Consider the following 19,910-nt stretch of genomic DNA (forward strand, 5'->3'; position numbering starts at 1 on the left):
GATGTAGCTAACAGTAGAAGCGCTCTGGTAGCAGCAGGAAATGCCAGCACAGCCTGCCAGCTAGCTTTCCTGTGGGAGATGACTCTGATCTGCACAGGATTTTCCATGGCTGAACCGCCGGCAGAAGCTGTCCCTCTTTAGTTTAACATAACACCACCAGATTTCTTCTGTAGCCTTGCAGTGCTCCTGGAAATCAGGATTGCTGTCACTGACATACACTCCCACTGTAAAGAATTTAAGGACATTTTCCTCATCCATTTTCAGGACAGTTTTCCCTTTACAAGGAAAACTAGGAACAATGCTATATGGACCCCTCCCTGGTATCACAAAAAGGCAGAATTCTTTTCTTACTGGCTTCTGCCTTGAGGTATTTACATAGGTTTACCACCCACAAAACCCTGATCTGAAATTAGGAAGCATTAAAAAAAATGTACTTTGAAAGTTAGGCATGGTGGCACATGTCTGTAATATAGTGAGTTTGAGGCTAGCCTGGACTGCCAAGTGAGATTCTCTCTCAAAAACAAAGGAGACTTTCTGTGTGCCAGCATGTCACCAAGCGGAAAATTCCATACCATGAGATGTCATTTCATACACAAAATAATGTAAAATACTGCATGAATTTATTATCTTCCAGCTATGTTTTTAAAGTATATGTAAAACATAAGTGAGTTTTGTGGTTGGTGTTGGAGCCCATCCCCTAAATCCTCAGTAGGTTATACTTTAGGATCTGAGACATTGCTTCTGAGCTTTAGTGTTTAAGAGATTGTGACGTGCAATGTTTTCAAGGCTGATCCTGACCTCTGAATTCTGGCATTGAGATCACCCTGTCTTAGCTTCCTGAGAGTACCTCCATCCTTGGTCCCAGACATTTGTGTGTGTCCAGGGTTCTAAGGATTTAACCCGAGGCCTGGCTTATGCTGGCCCTCTATCACAGAGCTATACCGCAGCCAGTCTCAAAATTCAAATACTGTCTCAAGGTATTCAGTGTGTGGATAATGTGTAGTAACACTGATGTTTCCAACCTCTGTCTCAGAGATAATCAGGAAATCTGATTGGAGTTTTTCTTCTGCTCTAAATGTGTTTTTTTCTCCTAAATCTGCATTAGGGGCCTGGTGGTGCCCACTGGGGACGACAATGGTTAGAGCTAATGGTTGATGTAGCCAGGCTGTGGGGTCAGACTCCAGAAATGGTAACATACACATGTCCAAGCAGCATGTGTGCCAGCATGGAAGACCAAGTCACTTGGCATCGGCCCGAGGAGAAAGTGTCGTGGAAGCACTAAAAGTAAATGCCCCGCGTGTCTCTCGCTCTCTTCCTCTCTGAGAACTAATTCAGTTCTTAGGCAGCAGGGCATCTGACACCTGATTTGCATCCCGTTCTCTGGCAGCGCTGTCATAACTTAGAGCCCTGCCAGGGCAGATGTATGAGTCGTGTGTCAGGGAGCATGGAGGTGGCCGTTAGTGCTGTGAGTTACAGCCCAGGGGTGCCCTGCCATAGTTAACTGTGAGAGACTAGAGATAAATTCAGGGTTTCCAGGAGTTCTGGGAACGGGGGAGAAGAGGTGTGGTTTCTCATAGTTGATGTCCGTCTAAATCATTGCGCTGGCATTTTATTTAGCGAGCATAAGGGATTCACTTTGGATGCGGGACCTGTATTTCTCACATTTTTTAGCTTTGCACTCTGGCAGCCATTTGACAGAGCAGCTCTCAGTGTGAGCTGGGCCATTGAGCGTGGCAGGGCTGGGGTTTCACAGTTGTTTAAATTCATTCAAACTCTGCACATGAGGCTGCCTGGGTTTTGGCATTGCTTACATACAGAACCCATTGCATGGTGGTTTAGTGTGAAGATGAGCGGTCCTGGCTGCAAAGCCTGCTTGGTAGCTTAAGCTGAGTTCCACCTGCCTCAGTTTCCTTGTCTGAAAAATGCAGGTAGCAGTTCTTTTTTCTGTTTGGCCAGTGTGGTCCCCATTCCAAGTCTAATGGTGTGCTTGAGAGAATATTTAAATCTGCGAAGTTCCCGAGGCTATCAGTAACTGCCAGGAAGCTTTGGGATCTGGTATTCTTCATTTGTCTCTTTGTGACAGTCATTTTCCCTCCCTCTCTCCTTCCCTTCCAGGCCATGTGCAGGCTAGGCAAGCTCTCCACCTCTGAGCTCTGCCCCAGCTCTACAGTCAAATTCATAAAGCAGTGTCTCTCTGCCATATAGATACACAGTGCTGTTTAATTTTCCTTATAGACTTGAAGAGAATCTCCTGCTAAGATTGAAAGGTTATTAATATTTTATGTATTTTCTTCTGCATTGGGAGGAGATGATTCAGATAAATCACTGTTATTTCCCACTTCTCTGTCCAAATCATACTTTCTTTTCATGTTTAACCATGAGTACCACTTGTCCAGACAGCTCGGCAGATAGAGGCTACTCACTCCTTTTCTGTCTGTATGTGTCTGACTCTGAGTTCTGTGGGGGATGTGGAAATGTGGCTTCTGGGACTGTCTGACAACAACCTCCCAGCACCCCTAGGCGTTTCTAAATGGAGTATTTAAAATAAACACAGTTTTATAAAAACAGCACCTAATGAGTTGTAAAAACAAAATAACAGTGACATTAGTGAAACTTTGACTCATGATATAGACATTTAGGAAATCATGCTTATAAGTATTCTTATCACTACAGTTTCTTAGGGAATTTTGTTCTAATGTTTGGGTTTCAGTAAATGCACCATAAATCCTAACTCCAATTATATTAGATTGTTCTCACTAATGTTTATATTAAACACTCTGGGTGGAAAGCTGTCCTGTGTGGTGTGACTAAGAATCTTGACTCTGTGGCTTCAAGCTAGATCATTTATATATTATAGTATGTTTCTGTTGTGTTGTGGGGTTCACACAGAGGGATAAATACTTCAGAGGGGCTCAAAATCATCACGGTTACTCCTTTGACTCTCTAAAATCATGAAGCTGTGCATGAGTAGTGTGCCAACACAAAATATACCTCCATAGCATGGGAGAAACTGTTTGTCCCAAAGGAAGAAATGCTCTGTAGCAGAGGAAGCCAAGCAGGAAAGGGAGGTGGGCCATCAGGGGCCTTCAGAATGCCTGTAAGGCTTACACAACATGTCTGTTGATAACTACCTAAGCCAGTCCACTCAGTGGATGCTTCTGTTAACTGCTATGTTGAGGAAACAGCATTTTCTAAATATCTCCCCTTCCAGAGTTTATCGTGGTTGAAATGAAAGTCCAGTTCAGTAGTAAAACACGAGGAAAAACACATAGTCTAAAATATATAAGAATGAGACTTATATATTGATTTGGTCTGTGCAGTTATTTTTTGTTGAAATTTGGATCTTTCAAATGGACATATAAGAGACAGCATATACTGGCCTGTTTTGGATTATACAGCCAATCCCAAGTTAACTATGTATATGCCCACTGACTTCCGAAACTGGCTACTTGTAATATTTCTAGGCTTTTATATCTTAAGGAAGGTTTGCTTGACTATAAGGTAAATCTTTCTCAGTTATGTGGCCATTGTAAACACATGGATATGTCTACAAGTATAAGAAATATCAAGAAGTTAAAGTAATTCAGTACTGCTCAAAACGAGCCCTGTTAAGGCTGGGGCATTGGAGTTCATGTACAGTTCTAACTTTGTAAAACTGTATAATATGATCAATAACTCTCATGGTAAATACTTATTGAAAATAATATTAGCTACATGTCATTTTATTATGAGTATGTACCATAATTTATTTAACTACCAGTCAGTTAGCCGATTGGTTGACTCTGTGTTTAAAAATTATAAATGCAGACATTAAGAGATGTGTATAATGTTTGGGTCTTTCTGTTCCCTTTGAATAGATTTAGTTGTAGATTTATTGGGAAAAGTTCCTGTTTTTCTGTTCCTTTCGAATAGATTCTTAGTTGTAGGTTTATTGGGCAAAGTTCCTCTTTAGATTCATGCTGATTTCGATTCCAAAGTGCATTTTCATTTTAAGCTTCTGAGTTTTTTTCAAGTAATATTTATATTTTAGGTTCAGGGTTTGGCTACTGTTAGCATAACTAGACAACTGAGTTCAACCCTCACTACCAAACATGGGGCCAAAATAAAGCACATAATACTCCGATTTCACCAGCTTCCCAGAAGACAAGTCAGCAGCCTCTGAAGAAACATGCAAGCCTCTTAAATAAACGCCCCTTCTTTGTCCACTCCAGGATTTTAAGAACGACATTAAGCACTAAATGCAGGTCAGTTCCTTTCCTGCTGGCTTTGGGGCCTTGTCTTGCCACACCAGCAGCCCTTAGTACCTGGCTGCTTCTGTAAGCAAGTGCAGGGTTTGTCAGAATCTGCAAAGACAGAAAATAGCATTGTCCAATTTCACACAGTTGAATAAAAATCTCTGAGGAGATATCTCGACCCTTTAAATCTATGGTACTCTTACCAGAAGAACTTTCTTCAGGTGTTACCTGCCTCGATCCTCTCACAGTTGTTGTCGGGGGGAAAGTGATTGTTGGCTTGTTTTTGTTTCAGGTGTGTGAATATCCGGATGGGACCAAGTCTTTGAAACTGGGAGACTTTGGACTGGCAACAGTGGTTGAAGGCCCTTTGTACACAGTCTGTGGCACACCAACTTACGTGGCCCCAGAAATCATTGCTGAAACAGGGTGAGGGTCTGTTGGTCTTGGATCACACTTTGACATCAGAGAGAAGGCACATAAGTTGTCCTTGCTGCTTTGTGCTCGGTGTCCTGTGAAGAAAGCCTGGGAAGCAGAGAGACGTGTGACATAAACCATGACCTTAATGTTAAAGAATAGCTTGTTCTTATCTGGCCAAGAGCCCTAGGCCTGTACTTCTGTCCTTTGGTCAGTGTCGGGGGTGAGGGACAGTGGTCACTGATTGTGGTTAGATTGAGAGGAAACAGATGGCTTTTTCAGAGGACAGCTCCTACGTGACAGTAACAGACACCGTACCTCAAGCAGTGTGGCACGTGCTCAGAAGATCTGCCATTACGTACTCTCCCTCACTGTTTTCCAGTTATGGCCTGAAGGTGGATGTTTGGGCAGCTGGCGTGATTACATACATACTTCTCTGTGGATTCCCACCATTCCGGAGGTAATTATATTTGAATTATAAATTCTCAGACACTTAACTCCTGGCAGAAAGGACTGTAAGCTTGTGAATAAAATTCACAAATAAAATTCACAGCTGAAAACGATATAAATACACCTTTTGCTGTTTATCTTAATTTGTAGCCTGCTAATGCAAACTCATGTTTTTTCTTTGATGTTTTGGTATGTGTGTGTGTATTTATATATGTGTGTGTATTTTTATATATGTAAATTGTGCTTGAACACAGGGATCATGCCTGCATACTCTGCCTCTGAGTTGTTCCTAGCCTGACCATACTTCAGATATGAGGTCTTTGCTTTGCGTGTGAACCTCTGCTCTTCATGAAGTCTATACCTAACACAGACTCTAGACTTTGCAGCTTCTCATTATAAAGAAGGGGGCAATTAAAGATTTCTGAGTAGAAACCAGAATCACAGGTGTCCTTCTTTAAGTCCTTAATGTAGGTATTTTACTTAATTTGAGAGCAGTGTTTTAAACTACTTGATTTTTATATAAAATTTCTAAAGCACTCAATTTGCTTCTTGTGAAACCAGAAACTCTTTATGGTAGTTCTAGTTACACACGTAGAATTTATTACCTGAGAAATAGAGTTACAGAAAACCTCTGCATCAGCTGGCCTGGAAACAAACAGCTGACCTGGTGGGACAGAGGTGAACGCAAGCATGCTTCAAGCTGGCTTGCCCCAGTCCGTCCAGGACTGAGTCAGCCACATTGGCTGCAGCTCTTTCGGTCTGTTTCAGCACTTGCTTGGGCAGGTTCGGGCTTTGAAGCAGAGCTACATCTGCTAGTGCAGGGTTACTTTTCTGCCCTTCATTTGTGCCCCCCCCCCCCACTCCGTCTGGTGAGTAGCTACCTCTGGTGAGCCAGGAAATGCACAGGCATCGTCTGTGATGCTGCTGCGGTTTAGTTCATTTCTGCTGCTGTAAGGAACTTCCGCAAACTATGTGGTTTACTGACAGTGGAAGCTTTTTCTCACAGTGCTGGAGGCCGGGAGGTTCAAGACCAAAGCACCAGTAGGCTTGGTGTCTGGTAAGGACCTACCTCCTGATCCATGTGCAGACATCTTTGTGCAAATTCACACAGCAGAAGGGAAAAGGTGACCTCTAGGAACTTCTTACTGTCTTACCTTTTTTGTAAATGATGTTGTGGTTTGAGTTCAAGGCTTCATGCTAGGCAAGCACTCTACCACTGAACAATATCCTCTCTAGGGACCTTCACAGGAACACTACAGTTGTTTTCATGAAGGCTTCTGCCCTCACTACTCTTCCTGTGTCCCCAAAGCCCACGTCCTAATGCCGTCCAGGTGAGGATTAGGGTTCCCCATTAGGAGTTTTGAGGCATACGCCATAGAGTTTAAGTGTTGTATTGGATCAGCAAATGAAAATAGTTTATCCTATCTCTCCTAACATTTGTCAAGAAAACTTCCTGGAAAAAGAAAGTTTAGATTTTTTTTTCTTTAAATTCTCACATCTTCAGTTTGAGTTCAACAGTGGTTTAATTGATAATTGCTGTGAGCAGACCACACAGAAATGTTAGTCTACTCTTGAAGAGCTGGTATAAGAGACATGGAGCACAGAATAATGACCAAACCAAATGATTGGGTGTCCGTGGCTGATTCAGTGCTGGCTACGCATAGAATGCATGGGAAGAAATTAACTAAAGGACCGTTATGTAAGGCAGAAATGAGGGGAGCTAGGCAAATGTAGAAGGATGGTGTGTTTTTGTTAACATGTGATGTCTGGACCAGTTAACATGGAGTTCCTCTTCATGATTCTTTTATTCAAGTTGATATCAAAGAAACGGGATTTGAGGGAATCAGAATTAGGGAGCGTATGCTCACAACTCCCTCTAGTGTTTATAGTTTCTGATGCAGCCAGGGAGAGTTGTATTTTTATTGTTGTGGAAGTGGGTTCAAGTTGGATGTCACTGTCACTGGTGGGCAGCAGCAGCTTTGTGAGCCGGAGAGGTGAGTTGGGCTCATTAGGACAGCCCACTGCGTTCTGAAGGGGCCGTCTAGTGTCCAACCTCCCCCCAGGTATCTCACTTTTATGTTTCAAGAAAATGTTTTTCCTCTCCGCTAGTGAGAGATCTGTGACATCAGACACTTCTAGAAGCATCTTCAAAGCACAGCCGTAAGGCAGATTTCACAACCTACTGTTAGATTAAAAAAATATGGAAAATTAAGTACGTAGTGGCTTAAGTGATTATTGTCTAGCATGGATGGCATAATCTTGTGTATCTAGGGCTGGGGAGGGAGCTCACTTGGTTGGTAGAGGGCTTTATAACACATGAAGCCCTTGGTGCAATCCCCAGCACCATATATATGCCTATAATCCCAGCACACAGGACATGGAATCAAGGAAGATCCTAAGTTCAAAGCCATCCTTGACTATGTAGCAAGTTTAAAGCCATGCTGGGCTACATGAGACACTGTCTCAAAAAAATAAAAATAAAGCAACAACTATATACATATATCTCTATATTAAAGTCCTTTAAATAATCACTTCAGAATGCTTTCTTTGTCTTATACAAGTGTGCCTTTAACTGAAAGCTTTTGAACTGAATTGTTACCTGGAATTCACTTTCAGTGTCTGTAATGGCAGCCCCCTTCTTCTTTCAAAGCCTTTGGGGTTTAGTTCCAGCTTGATTAGTTGTTGTTGTTGTTGTTGGTCTTAGTTCTTGAGCTTGATCATCCTGCCCCCCACCCCGAAATCAGCCTCATCTTCACAAAGACTGGTTTTCAGAGACATCCCAAAGGTTCCTGAGGAATAATATGCTATAGCTGCTGACTAAAGCATCTGTAAAGTTGTTCCCAGATTCTTGAACATTCCCTCTTAGTCTTCACCTCACCCCAGTTCTCTCTGTCATTCTTTCATATCGAGTGTTGCTTGTGAAATAACTTACCGACATTATCACGGTGTCCGTTTTGAACCTTTCGTCATCTGTCACTGAAAGAGGGACTGTCTTCTAAATCGACTGTTCTACACTCGCAGCCCCTTCATCTAAAGGATACAGTGTCTTAGAATAGAAAAGCAGCCCAAAGCAGCTTCACCAGACCTTGCGGTGCAAATGTAGTGATGAACCCCGTGTGGATTCGGACAGGGCAGCTGTTTGTACCTGACTACCACACATGACGGACTGTCTGCAGGGGCTGCTCCTCTACTGGGCGCATAGCTCTGGTGGTTGATAGCCTTGCTCCTCGGGCCACATTCTAACTGTTTAGCGCTCTACGGTCCTTTTTGCTGAGGTCGGCTGTATTGCTTGAGTCCTTGGATACTGTACATGGCTGTTGCAGATGGATTCCAGCTTTTAGCTCTGTATTGGCTAAATGATCAAGTCAACATAAGCTACCCGTGACTCCAGGAAAAACCAGGAGAGGTGACTAGAATAATAGGAACAGTTTTGAGAGTAGGTTTTTTTGTCTTCTTTTAATGCCGTCTGGTGTGCTCTATAACTGTAAAATCCCACTATGTTCCTCAGTGTGGTTTTCACTCATTTTATGGAGCACTGAACTGATGGCAGCAGGGCAAAGGAGACCGACCATTGTGTGTGTGCACTCACTTCCCCAGCGAGCAGTGATGACCTTTGGCCTTCAGTGTGAACCGGCAGGTGTCTCACAAGTGCTTCCCTTGACTATAAGAGGCAGTTGTGCCATGAGACAGACCTAGCTATTGTTCTAGGTACCACCCTAAGTGATCTGTTTCTAAGGACTCCATGCTTTGTGCCCTTCGAGAAGGTGGAAACCCAAACCCTAAAAGCATGGCAGAGAAATTCTAAGAAATTTGCACTTTTTCCAGGTGATTCCTGACTTGTCCTCCTGAATTTTAATTTTAATGTTAACAGCATATTCTAAGTTTTCTGTTGGGGCCTATGGTGAACCAAGAAAGCTAAGCATGCTTCCTGTTTCTAGTCCTGTCTTTACCACATGTGGGGACACCCCACATCCAAAATCCTTCCCTCCAGTGTGGTCACTGGCACCTTCCATCAACTGTTGAGTGCCAGCATTTATTAGACACCATGTGTTTGCGGAAAGGCCAAGCCTCACGGGTTAAAAGACCCCACTTGAGAGCATCCAGGGTGCTTTGCCTTGACTGAGAAAGCCTAACTAGCGTCTCTGAATATGTTCTTTCTGAGACCGAGCACAAAGAAAGTTGAATTGTGGTGGGGAACAAATTAAGGTCATTTTTAAAATCTAGATTCTGAATTCCATCTGATTTTCAATAATCTTGGTGTTTTATTGAATAAGTGGAAGAAGAAAGGTTTAGCGGAGGCTGCTTTTTTACTGTTAGAGGCATGAGCAATGACAAAACTGCCATCCTTTCCCAAGGGTTTCCATTATTTGTAATTTCTGGTTTTATTGTAATATATATGCATGTATGTCTGCATGTGTATAAAGATCTCATTTATATACATATATGTATATACATATATATCTATATCTTATGTGTATAGAGAAGATATACAGTGTATATGCACATGCGCACATGCGCGTGCGCACACACACACACACACACACACACACACACACTAGTTTTTCTTCCGGAGTTGGGCCCTGGCTATGTTACTTTGGTTGATTTTGAACCTCTGGGCTCAAGTGATAATATTGCTTCAGCTCTCCAAGTATCTGGTACTGCGGGGACATGCCCCAACACCTGGCTTTCATTTTAACCATTTATACGCACACTTTGTGGGGCATTGAGTACACAGCCATTTGCACCATCCGCTGCTGGAACTTTTCCGTCTTTTTAAACTGAAACTCGGCTTGGGTTCCCAGGCCTAGGAAGGGTCCTTTGGCTGGTTGTCTAGAAGGAAAAGTCTGCTGTCATCATGCAGCTATGATACACAGCTGAGCAATGAGACACCCAAGCCAAGTGCCTCGACTTCTTCCTGTTGCTCAGACTCTTAGTGACCCTATTCTTTTTTCTATTCCCTTCTCACTAGTGAGAACAACCTCCAGGAAGATCTCTTTGACCAGATCTTGGCTGGGAAACTCGAGTTTCCAGCCCCCTACTGGGACAACATTACAGATTCCGCCAAGGTACTGTAGAGGGCTCTTCCTGTGTACACTGCAGGGCCTGCATGTGGGGCTGAGCAGCCCCAGCTCGGGGCTCCAGAAACTTGACTTTTAATGTGTGGTCTTTTTGTAAGTTTGATCTACAGTATATATAGTCTCTGAAGTCCCTAACTAGATTACTCTTCTAATCTCTATAAACATTGCCTTTTTAAAAAGAACTGTATGTTGGGTACTCATCAGAGTGTGAGAATGAATTAATAAGTTAAGTGATGAAAGGGAAAATATTGCAATATTCTACTGTGGAGTGAAGATAAAGACCGGAAGTCTTAAGAGAGCCAATCTTAGTTCCTGCAGATTCAAGGGAGACTTCTCGTGTACTGTGCTGACATTGGCAGTAGGTCTGTGCCATGTCTCACATCACTCAGAGTGTGGGGAGCTGGCTCCGTGCTCCAGTGGCTGAGCTGCTTTGTTAGCTTTTGATTCTGTATTTATTCTGGAATTACCCTCTTTCTCCTCTGTGGTTTTCTTCCCCTTCCCTTTCCTCCCCTTTCTCTCCTTTCTAGGAATTAATTAGTCAAATGCTTCAGGTAAATGTTGAAGCTCGCTGCACTGCAGGAGAAATTCTGAGTCACCCCTGGGTGTCTGTAAGTACCCACATTCCAGGGAATGAATGAATTTGTGTTGTGTGGTCAGCATGCCTCCTTGCCATGTGTTTTGCACGGACATAGATGAGCATTTAACTTCTATAGCAGATGAAATGTTTATTTTAATGATTAGGCAGCTGGGAGAAGGTATCTGGTACCAGAGCCCCCATCTGTGTCTGTCTTTCTGTGGTCTGGAAGGAGAGACAGTCTCTTCCAGAGGTGGCAGAGAAGATGTGGTGCTCTTCACATGTCCCCTCAGGGCAAACATGGTGAACTTGAGGGCAACTCACTGTATACCTCCTCCATCCTGCAGACTGTTTCCCTGGGCTGAGTGACAGGTAGAGGAGATGCCACAACTATGTGAGAATTACGCTACCAGCTGAAGGACGTTTGTGTTGGGGATTGAGCTTGAGCCTTGAGCATGTAGCATGGTCTTAAGAAATGGGTCAAACATTAGGCTCAAGGCACATTCCCTCTTCAGCCTGCCATGTAACCGGAGCTACAGCAAGGCATTTAATTAAATTCTTGATTAAAATAATACACTGTTCATTTTTATATTTCCGTGGGACGACTTGTGTTAGATTTGCACTGGAAGAGGAATGCCATCGTTGACTGCTTCAGAGGTGGAGGAGATGGCGTAATATCTCTCTGAAGGCTTGAGGCGCATTGCCATGCAGAGTAACAGTACAGGATTTTGTGTGTCTCTGCCACACTGAGGATGGAGCTCTGTATAGGGGCAACAATTACTTTCAAAAGAACTGAACTCCTATTCTTACTAAGAGGAGCCTGTTCAGGAAGACAGCCTTAGGTTGATGGTGGGGGGAGGGTGGTAGCTGTTGAAGAACATTTGGAGTGTTAAGGATCCAGCGTCAACTGTATTTGGGTTTTTCCCCCTCTGTAGGATGACGCATCCCAGGAGAATAATATGCAAGCTGAGGTTACAGGTAAACTAAAACAGCACTTTAATAATGCGCTCCCCAAACAGAACAGCACCACCACGGGGGTCTCTGTTATCATGGTAAGTGGGACGCAGACCTCTGCCTGGGGAGTTGGGGGCATCTGGCCTGGCTGCTCAGGGGGAGTTGTCGTCTGAGCTAGGTAGTTGGGGTTCCGCTCATGGAAGCTGGTGTCTTCCATGTTCCTGTTTTCATGGGAGGATGGACTGGCATGTGAAGGGTGCTTTCGAGGACTCCTGGACTCTGCATGGCAGGGTAGAGGCTGGTAGGTGGCAGGGAAGCCACAGTGGTAGGTGGTGCAAGGGAGCTCCAGGACATGGGGCTTCCAGGGCGTTGCCTCCCTCTCATACCTGCTTTACATCTAGGGAGAAATCACCAGCCAGCCCTGGCAGGATGCACCCTGCAAGGCAGTAAGGCCCTGCCTCCTCCAGGCTTATGATTGTTTGACATGATTTCTTCAGGACTTGGGCTAAGAAAAAAAAAAACAGCCAAGCTAACAAATTTCACTTTTTAAAGACAATGTTTGGTTAAAAAAAAAAAATAGTTGGTGTATTTTTAAAGCCATAAAAGAATACTTTTTTAAAAAATTAATTTCTCATGGTTAAAATTTTATCTAAAAAAGTAACAATGACCCAATTTTTGTACTTCTTCCAGAATACTTAAGGCCACATATCTAAGTATTTAAGCACAGAAAATGAAAAGTAACATTAAGGGAAACCAAAAGAAAATATAGGACATAAAAATAAAACACAAGCGAGGTCATTAATTTCAGCTCTGGCTGCCCAGGCTTGAGCTGTTGAGAAGCGGGGCTGGAGTAGCTCTGAGCATCTCCCACCTGCTGCTCAGCCAGGGCATCTCCAGCAGCAACCATGCTGTCCTCCTGCCCGCTCACAGCAGACAGCAGGGCCAGGGGCATAGACATGGGAGTCACCCTCTCCCGAGGGGCTGGTGCCTGCAGTGGGCCTTCTAGAGCAGCCTCTTGCCACCCTGGAAAGGTTCTCTGTATTCCCACACTACAGGGAAAAGGGCTTGTTCTCACTGCCCCATGCAGTCTAGGAACGTCAGGAAAATGTGGGAGTCCAGGAAGGCACACATTGCATGTACCCCTTACAGACATGACCGGAAGGCACACCCTGCATGTACCCCTTACAGACATGACCGGAAGGCACACCCTGCATGTACCCCTTACAGACATGACCGGAAGGCACATACAACATGTACCCCTTACAGACATGACCGGAAGGCACACACTGCCTGTACCACTTACAGACATGACCGGAAGGCACACCCTGCATGTACCCCTTACAGACATGACCGGAAGGCACACACTGCCTGTACCCCTTACAGACATGACCGGAAGGCACATACAACATGTACCCCTTACAGACACGACCGGAAGGCACACCCTGCCTGTACCCCTTACAGACATGACCACTCTGCAGTTGGTTAAGCACCTCCTACATGCCGTTCCTTTCCTCCAGGGAGGCTAAGTTCATTTGGTAGGCCCCTTCCATTGTCCTTGCAACTTCCTATGCACCATGCTGGGAATTGTGTGCTCCGTCTTCCTGTGCAGAGCTCGAGTCTACAAATTGGACTTTGTGCCGTCTCGCAGGACGGAAAGAGTGGAGTTACGGTTTTTCTTTCCACTGTAGCAATGTTTTACTGAAAACCTGAGAAAGTCTGAGATGTCACAGAATTCTGGCGTCACTGAGTTGAAAAAAAACCATCACTGATGAGCTGGCAACAGGAGGACCCTTCCCAGGGATTGTATTTTGAGTCCTACCCCATGATTAGAATCAGTGTGCATCTGTGCCATGCATGGTGTTGTAGGCAGCTTCTGTGTAAATGGAAAAAGAAAACCATTCAGAGTCAGCATTTGTGCTAGGGGTGCAGTTAGTGGTGCCCAGTGTGTGTGATCTTAGCATGTGTGTAGGCCCCAACAATCTCCCAAAATATACAATTTCATGAAACGTATGGTAGAGAATCTTTAAGAGAATTTGTTGGAATCAAAATTTCATATCATATGTTAATTAGCTTTCTAATCTTCTAAGATTACAATCCTGTAGGAAAATTTATACAGTGGGTCACTCGAATCAATGGCCATAGGCCTGGGCCCTGCCTTCTGACCACTGAAGCTCAGTTGAGGTTCTAGAATGAGTGACAGTCCTCCCTAGGGCTAAGTGTAAGCTGTGTTCTGGATGATAATGCAGAGAATGTCTCAGCACTTGCAGATAGCAGTTTCCCTCTTGCTAATGGAGTTAGTCAGATGTCAAACCCTCAGGCTGTAATGGGGTGTCCTGTGAAAGAACAACCCTGGGAAGGTGACTGTATAACAGTTGTGTGTGATGTATGTGCAGGAGCTACCTGACGCATGCTGGCGACATCCAGCTAAACCAGGTTCTCTGCAGATTGTGAGCACCGAGGAGCTGCTGATGGTATCATTGCATTCAGAGTCTACTGGAGATATTGCTGGGATTTTTTTTTTTTTTCTGGCAGCCTCTGTTCTCAGTGGTTCAAAAGACAGCCTGCCAAATTTGACTTGTTCCCAAAAGTAGCTGAAGGCTTCTTGTTTGTCCTTCCCCCAGTCAGGGCTGGGCCTGGGCCTAGGTGTGGTTGCAGGGTAGGGCATGTGTGTCACATCTGGGACCTCTATCATAGAATGACTGTACTTTGAGGCATCCCTGAGGACAGTTAAATTATTTTTATATTTAAACTACCAGAGAATGCCTGTGTCTGGCATGAATTTGCCATCACTGAATATGCAGTCTCAGTAGCAGAAGAGTGGTGTTTTATGGCTGAATTGTTAATGACCTCTGTGCATAACTTAAAGAGGGGGGCCTTCTTGTCACCCCAGCATTCTCCCCAAAGTAGGTACCCGAAGTTTCAGTGAAAAATATGAGAAGGAAGGGACTGATCATAAAGGAGAAAGAAACCAAAGTTGATGTTTTGTCTACATTTCATTTGACAGTTTGATTTGACAGTCTGAGAGACACCTCACAGAGTTCCGTTCTTTCCCCAGTTGAGGCTGTGGGAATTCCCGAAGCAGATCCTGGTATTCAACACTGTGCTCGTGGGAGCCACACCTAATTCTCAGTCCCTCTTCCAGCTGCATGCTTGTCTCAGACTTTTGACCCTCAGCTTCCTGCTGGAATGGGTCCTCTGAACCACTGACTTCCTTCTGGCCAGCCCAGCCCAGCACGCTTTGGGGAGCTTTGTGTTAGCCTTCTCAGCTTGTCAGTCTGCTTTCCTGCTCAGAGTGGGGCTCAGACGTTCTGTGCCCTGCTGCTGTTTACACAGGTGAAGCAGGGATGAGTGTCTTCGTGAGGTTTCTGTGCTGTCGAGAGAGCTGCGTTTATCAGTAAGGCAGTGTGTGTCAGCCAGCCTGCAGGATAAGAACAAGATCGTACTGGAGAGAGACTCAGAGAGGCCGGTGGCGCTGACAGTCCTCAGCACACTGATGAAGGACAGTGGGAGGTGACTTCTTTGTCCAAGTGAGGGACAAAGTCTCAGAGAACAGAAGGGGCCATCTTGTGGCAGAGAAGGGAATGACAAGACACCTCCTACCATGGTCTCGCAGAGGGAGAGAAGTCAGAGTACACTCTTTCCACCCCAGGGGGCGCAAAGTTTGCTTTCAGGAACATTGGGGTGACGGTAGGGATTTGGGGTTACTCCCGATTTAAGGCAGACAAGACTGTTTGAATCGTGTTGCTTCTGTTGAAAGTAAGTCTAGTTTCTGTCCCTGCTTCTCTCCCTTCTTGCCTCTCCCGCTGCTGCATTGCTTCCCCTGCCTAGGTCCAAGGCCATGGTATGTACTCACTGCACCGCCAGCTTCCCTCTGCCCGCACGCTCATGTTCTCTCTGCCAGAAGAGAAGAGGGGAAATAGCTAGGGGTTGTGACTTTCTTCCAGCCAGGAGAAAGTGTGATAGAAGTTAAGCGCTGCCTGTCTGGTAGGTGCTGGTGGGGCGGAGTGGCCGGCCTTGTCCCAGCAGCTCAGGAGCTAAGTTCTAGGCCAGACTTTACCCACTTACCCAGTTAACTGACACAGTCCTGGGAAGGTAGTGATGGCTCAGCTTGAGGTTGGCAGGAGCCGTGAGGGACCCAGCCCAGAGCCTTGCCACTTGCTCTGTTCTCCATCCCCCTCCCACTTTTAAAAAAAATGTGTTGTTGTACATTTCCCTTCCTATGGGGACTGCAAAATGCCTACCTGTCCTTTCATCTTACAGACGAGGATGGTACCCAAGACCACCTGCAGTCTCTCCACCTTTAGTAAACACAGTAACATGGCAGTTGCTGGTTCCTAGGGCCCACAGTCTCTAGTGAGGCAAAGAAGACTGCATGCCTGGGTATCCCCAGGATGGTTCAGAAGGAGGTGTTTTCCTCATGGAGCCTCCCATCCCTTGAGAGGGTTAGTGGATGAGCCAGCAGGTGCAGGCCCCCTCATAGGGAGAGAGGCAGTCAAAGATACCATGGAGGATCCCCAGTGGATTCCTGGGCATATTACAGATGCCTGGTGGTTGTAAAGATATTTATTTCTGACATGTAAAGGCCATATATCTGACAAGAACTTCCTGTCATAAGTGTACTACAGCAGCTGGCAGACTCCTCGGTATGGGTGTGGGCAAGACAGAATCAGCTGCAGCTCACAGCCAGGACCCTTGAGGCCACCTCCTGCTGGCCAGTGTCCAGCTACCAGCAAGGTCGTGATAAGGGCAGAGGCAAAGGGCGGGTGGGGTAGGGGTGGGAGTGAGGCTCAGTTCCCATTAGACTTAAGGCCTGGTGTATTCCTCCTCTTCTGTTCTGTGTCCTGTGCATGCCGAGTCCTGCTTTCTGGTCCTGCCCGTGTTATGGAGCCCGGCCTGGGTCATGTGTTATCTCTGCTGCTCTCTCCCCAGAACACGGCTCTAGATAAAGAGGGGCAGATTTTCTGCAGCAAGCACTGTCAAGACAGCAGCAGACCCGCGAGGGAGCAGAGCTCGCCAGTCCCTTCCTCAGGCCAGGAGGCCCCTCCCCCACCGGAGTCTCCCAAACCCTCTAGTCCCCCAGCCACCTCTGGCTGTGATCTGGCAGGGACCTGGCGCCGTCACCGAGACTGAACTCTGTGTAGACAGGCCCACACTGCGCTCTTCCACCAGGCCTCACCGGCTCCTTTCGGAAAGAGCCTGTCTCTCCTGACTGCTGCTTTGACAGAGTGTTGGCATGTTCTGTCACTGCCCGGGAACAGGACTAGAGCATCGGGAGCCAGCATGGTCCCATTTACTTGGGGCTCTGCCCGCTCGAGTTCCTGGCCATGTCGAGCCATGTCAGTTGTGGAGACATATTTAAAATGAGCAACTTATTTTAAATCATCCATGTTTCTAGTTGAGTAGACAGTTGGCCGCTTTACCCAGCGAATGTGCAACTTTTATCTGGAATTACATTCTTTTTATAGAAATTCACTGGATGAACGAAGATTCTCCTATTGAAGGATTCTCCAAGCGCTCCCTTCTCATGGGGACACAGCTGTGGTTGTTTGTGTCCTGTGAGAGGCAACATGGCCTCTTCTTCTTCATAGGGGGCCTGAGGCTCCTGGCTTCTGAACAGAAGAAATGAGTACCTGAGAGGTACTCCTGACTTAGGGAATGCACTCTGATGCCCCAGAAAGCAGCTCCTCTCTGACTGGGGTGCAGGGCTCACAGACCTACATGTGAGCCTATGTGTACTAAGAAATACTCATGAAGGTGGCCTGTGGCTTTTCAGTGGGATGTGCAGCAGCTCTTGGCAGAGCAGGATCAGCTCGGCTGCATCATCGCTGGGGCTTCCTCTGCCTCTGAGAGCAAGAACAGCAGAATGCCAGGCAGGTCTGCTGAGACCCAGCGGGGACTGGGGTGCATGGTGCTCCTTGAATGTCCTGTGACCAACCCTCTGGAAGGCTGCTGGCAGTTTTTCCTTTTTTCCATCGCCCTACTCTTTTTAGTAATTGTATATAACTGTGTATTTGTTTTACCTGCTTGTCTTCTAAATGGGTGGGCCCTACAGTTCACTCTCGTTGTTATTCTCCAAGTCTCCCCAACCTGCAATAAATCCTTCCCTCTTCGGAAAGCCATGGGGTGGGCAGAGGTTTTGTGTGGTTGTTTCAGAAAGTGCATGGCACCTCTCCTTGGTCCAGGCCCTTAGGGGCCAGTGTCTGGGGCCGCTACCAGAAGAGTGCACAGATCTTTGCCTTGGCTGAAGTGTATGTGATCACAGGTGCTGGGACTCATGACCAAAACACCAAAATAAGCAAGTCGTTTATAGAGGAGCTAGGGACAATAATGGGAAAGCTGGGGCTCATAGAAAGTGGGCTGGAAGAGCTCTTCCCATCCCAGCCCTGGCTGGGACTCTGCTTTTCTCTGACTTGTAAGTTCCAGGTTTTCTTGTTAAGCTCTGCTTATGACTCTGCTCATCTGTCTGTCATCTCCTTGGAGCTTTACAAATGTCAGCTTGAAACCCCTGGCCAGGCTCTGCACCTCTCCATTCACACTGCTGAGGGAATGAGACAGTTGACCTGCTGACCTTGGGTCCCACCCAGCCCGGAGCTGTAGCAGACACAGGAGGAAGAAGTGATCAGAAGCACTGTGAGGTGCGGGGTTAGAACACTTCATGCGTCTCTCTACTAACTGGTTAAAAAGTGAGCTTTAAAAACAGATTTATTCTAGATTATGTGTATGCCTGTCTATGCGGATGCAAATGCATTATCCATGGGAGTCCAGAGGAAGGCAGCGAATCTGGACAGTTGTGAGCTGCCAAACATGGGTGCTGGGAATCAACATCTGGTCCTCTGGAAGAACAGTAAGTGCTTTTAACCTCTCCAGCACCAAAAACAAGATTTTTCATAGCCTGTGGCTGTGTCATTTTCAGAGGGGGAGGAGACGGGACAGGGGGTGGGACAGGGTGTCTGTGCTCACACCACAGCTGCCTCCCTCTCCTCAGCTGCGGTGCTCCTAATGCAAGCTAAAGACTGTGAGCCAAGGGCAGTGCTCACCGTGTCAGCATGTGTCCTTCTGACCGTCCTGTGGGAGGCAGACAGGTGGTGAACCCTCACAGTCTTTCCCTCCGGAACAGAGAGAACACAGGGTAAAGGAACAAGCCTCTAGGCGGTCCTGGCTAGCCAGAGGGGTGGATGCCTGCGGCTGTGCCCCACTGCGGGGTACTGTCCATCCAGGCGGTGAAGCTGGAGAATCCCGCACAAAGGTTTGAGACACGGTTCCTCTGTCCATTTGCTGTGCAAACACTTAGAAGCTGTGATTCTATTCTCAAGCTCCAAATTAAATACAGGTACTTTATTTGTGGCTGCTCAGATCCTGTTGGGAGAATGGTACGTGCCTGTTCAGACTCATTCTCCCCAAGGAGGGAATCGGTGTGAAGAGACTTAAACGTGGAATATGGCAGAGAATACAAGTGGACAGACACCGTGGGAAGTGGGTGCCTGATGTCCTCCACAGCGGAGGGGTCTCCCGCCCCTTTCTGTCTCTGCCTCCTTTTGCAAAAGGTGGTGGGCATAGAAGTGTGTTTATTCCATGTATTCATTAAATGCCTTTGGTAAAACTCCCAGAATCTCATCGTGGCTAAGACGGTAATATGTGACTTAGGAGATGGGACAGTGTGGGGTGGAGTAACCATATTGAAAAAAAAAAAAAGGACTGATTAATGTCTTGTGGAAAATGCTACAGCAGTTTACCATCCCGTGGAAATAAATATTTACCACTTGTGTTAACATTAAAACATTTAAAAGGAACAGGTAAAGTACATCTTGCGGCATAGCTTATTTACCCTAACATCTAAACATGTCCAAAGTATTATTTCAGCATGTAGTCAGCATCACTAAGAACTGGGTGATACTTCACCTTCTTGTGTGGTGTGAGTCTGAGGTCTAGAGTGTGTACAGTCACAGTCCATCCCAGTCTGAAGTCACATGGGCTTAGCAGTTGCCACCCTACAGTTCAGATACACCATGGCTCTTAATATTAGTTCTAGGTGAATCCATTTTTGTGGGCACATGATGTGCGTGGCAGGTAAAAGGGCCCTGTCATTTTAAGTGTTCATGGGAACAGGTTCATGGGAAGTGACGGCAGGAGGTTATAGCTCTGTGATGTGAAATTAAATGTGTACTCCTAACTCTGTGACTGTCCTAGGCATGGCACCGGCTGCTG

The 19,910-nt window shown here is 46.0% G+C and overlaps 1 protein-coding gene across 3 annotated transcripts in view; it reads left to right on the forward strand.

The window, feature by feature from the left end:
- Positions 1-19,510, forward strand: part of Dclk2 (doublecortin like kinase 2) — a 123,984-nt gene extending 104,474 nt beyond the window's left edge. For 2 of the 3 annotated variants that reach the window (XM_041658984.1, XM_041658985.1), the window contains 6 exons: positions 4,528-4,661; positions 5,032-5,109; positions 10,069-10,165; positions 10,705-10,785; positions 11,687-11,803; positions 16,635-19,510. In XM_041658984.1, the coding sequence (XP_041514918.1) occupies positions 4,528-4,661; positions 5,032-5,109; positions 10,069-10,165; positions 10,705-10,785; positions 11,687-11,803; positions 16,635-16,835 (708 nt within the window). In that variant the 3' untranslated portion in view covers positions 16,836-19,510. Of the gene's footprint in view, positions 1-4,527; positions 4,662-5,031; positions 5,110-10,068; positions 10,166-10,704; positions 10,786-11,686; positions 11,804-15,533; positions 15,547-16,634 lie in introns of all 3 variants that reach the window. The other variant, XM_041658986.1, reaches the window with a different exon arrangement.
- Positions 19,511-19,910: the final 400 nt, after the last annotated feature.

Source organism: Microtus oregoni, unplaced genomic scaffold (assembly GCF_018167655.1).
Source record: "Microtus oregoni isolate MIOR12 unplaced genomic scaffold, Mior012 000010F_ref0000083, whole genome shotgun sequence".
Taxonomy (NCBI): Eukaryota; Metazoa; Chordata; class Mammalia; order Rodentia; family Cricetidae; genus Microtus; species Microtus oregoni.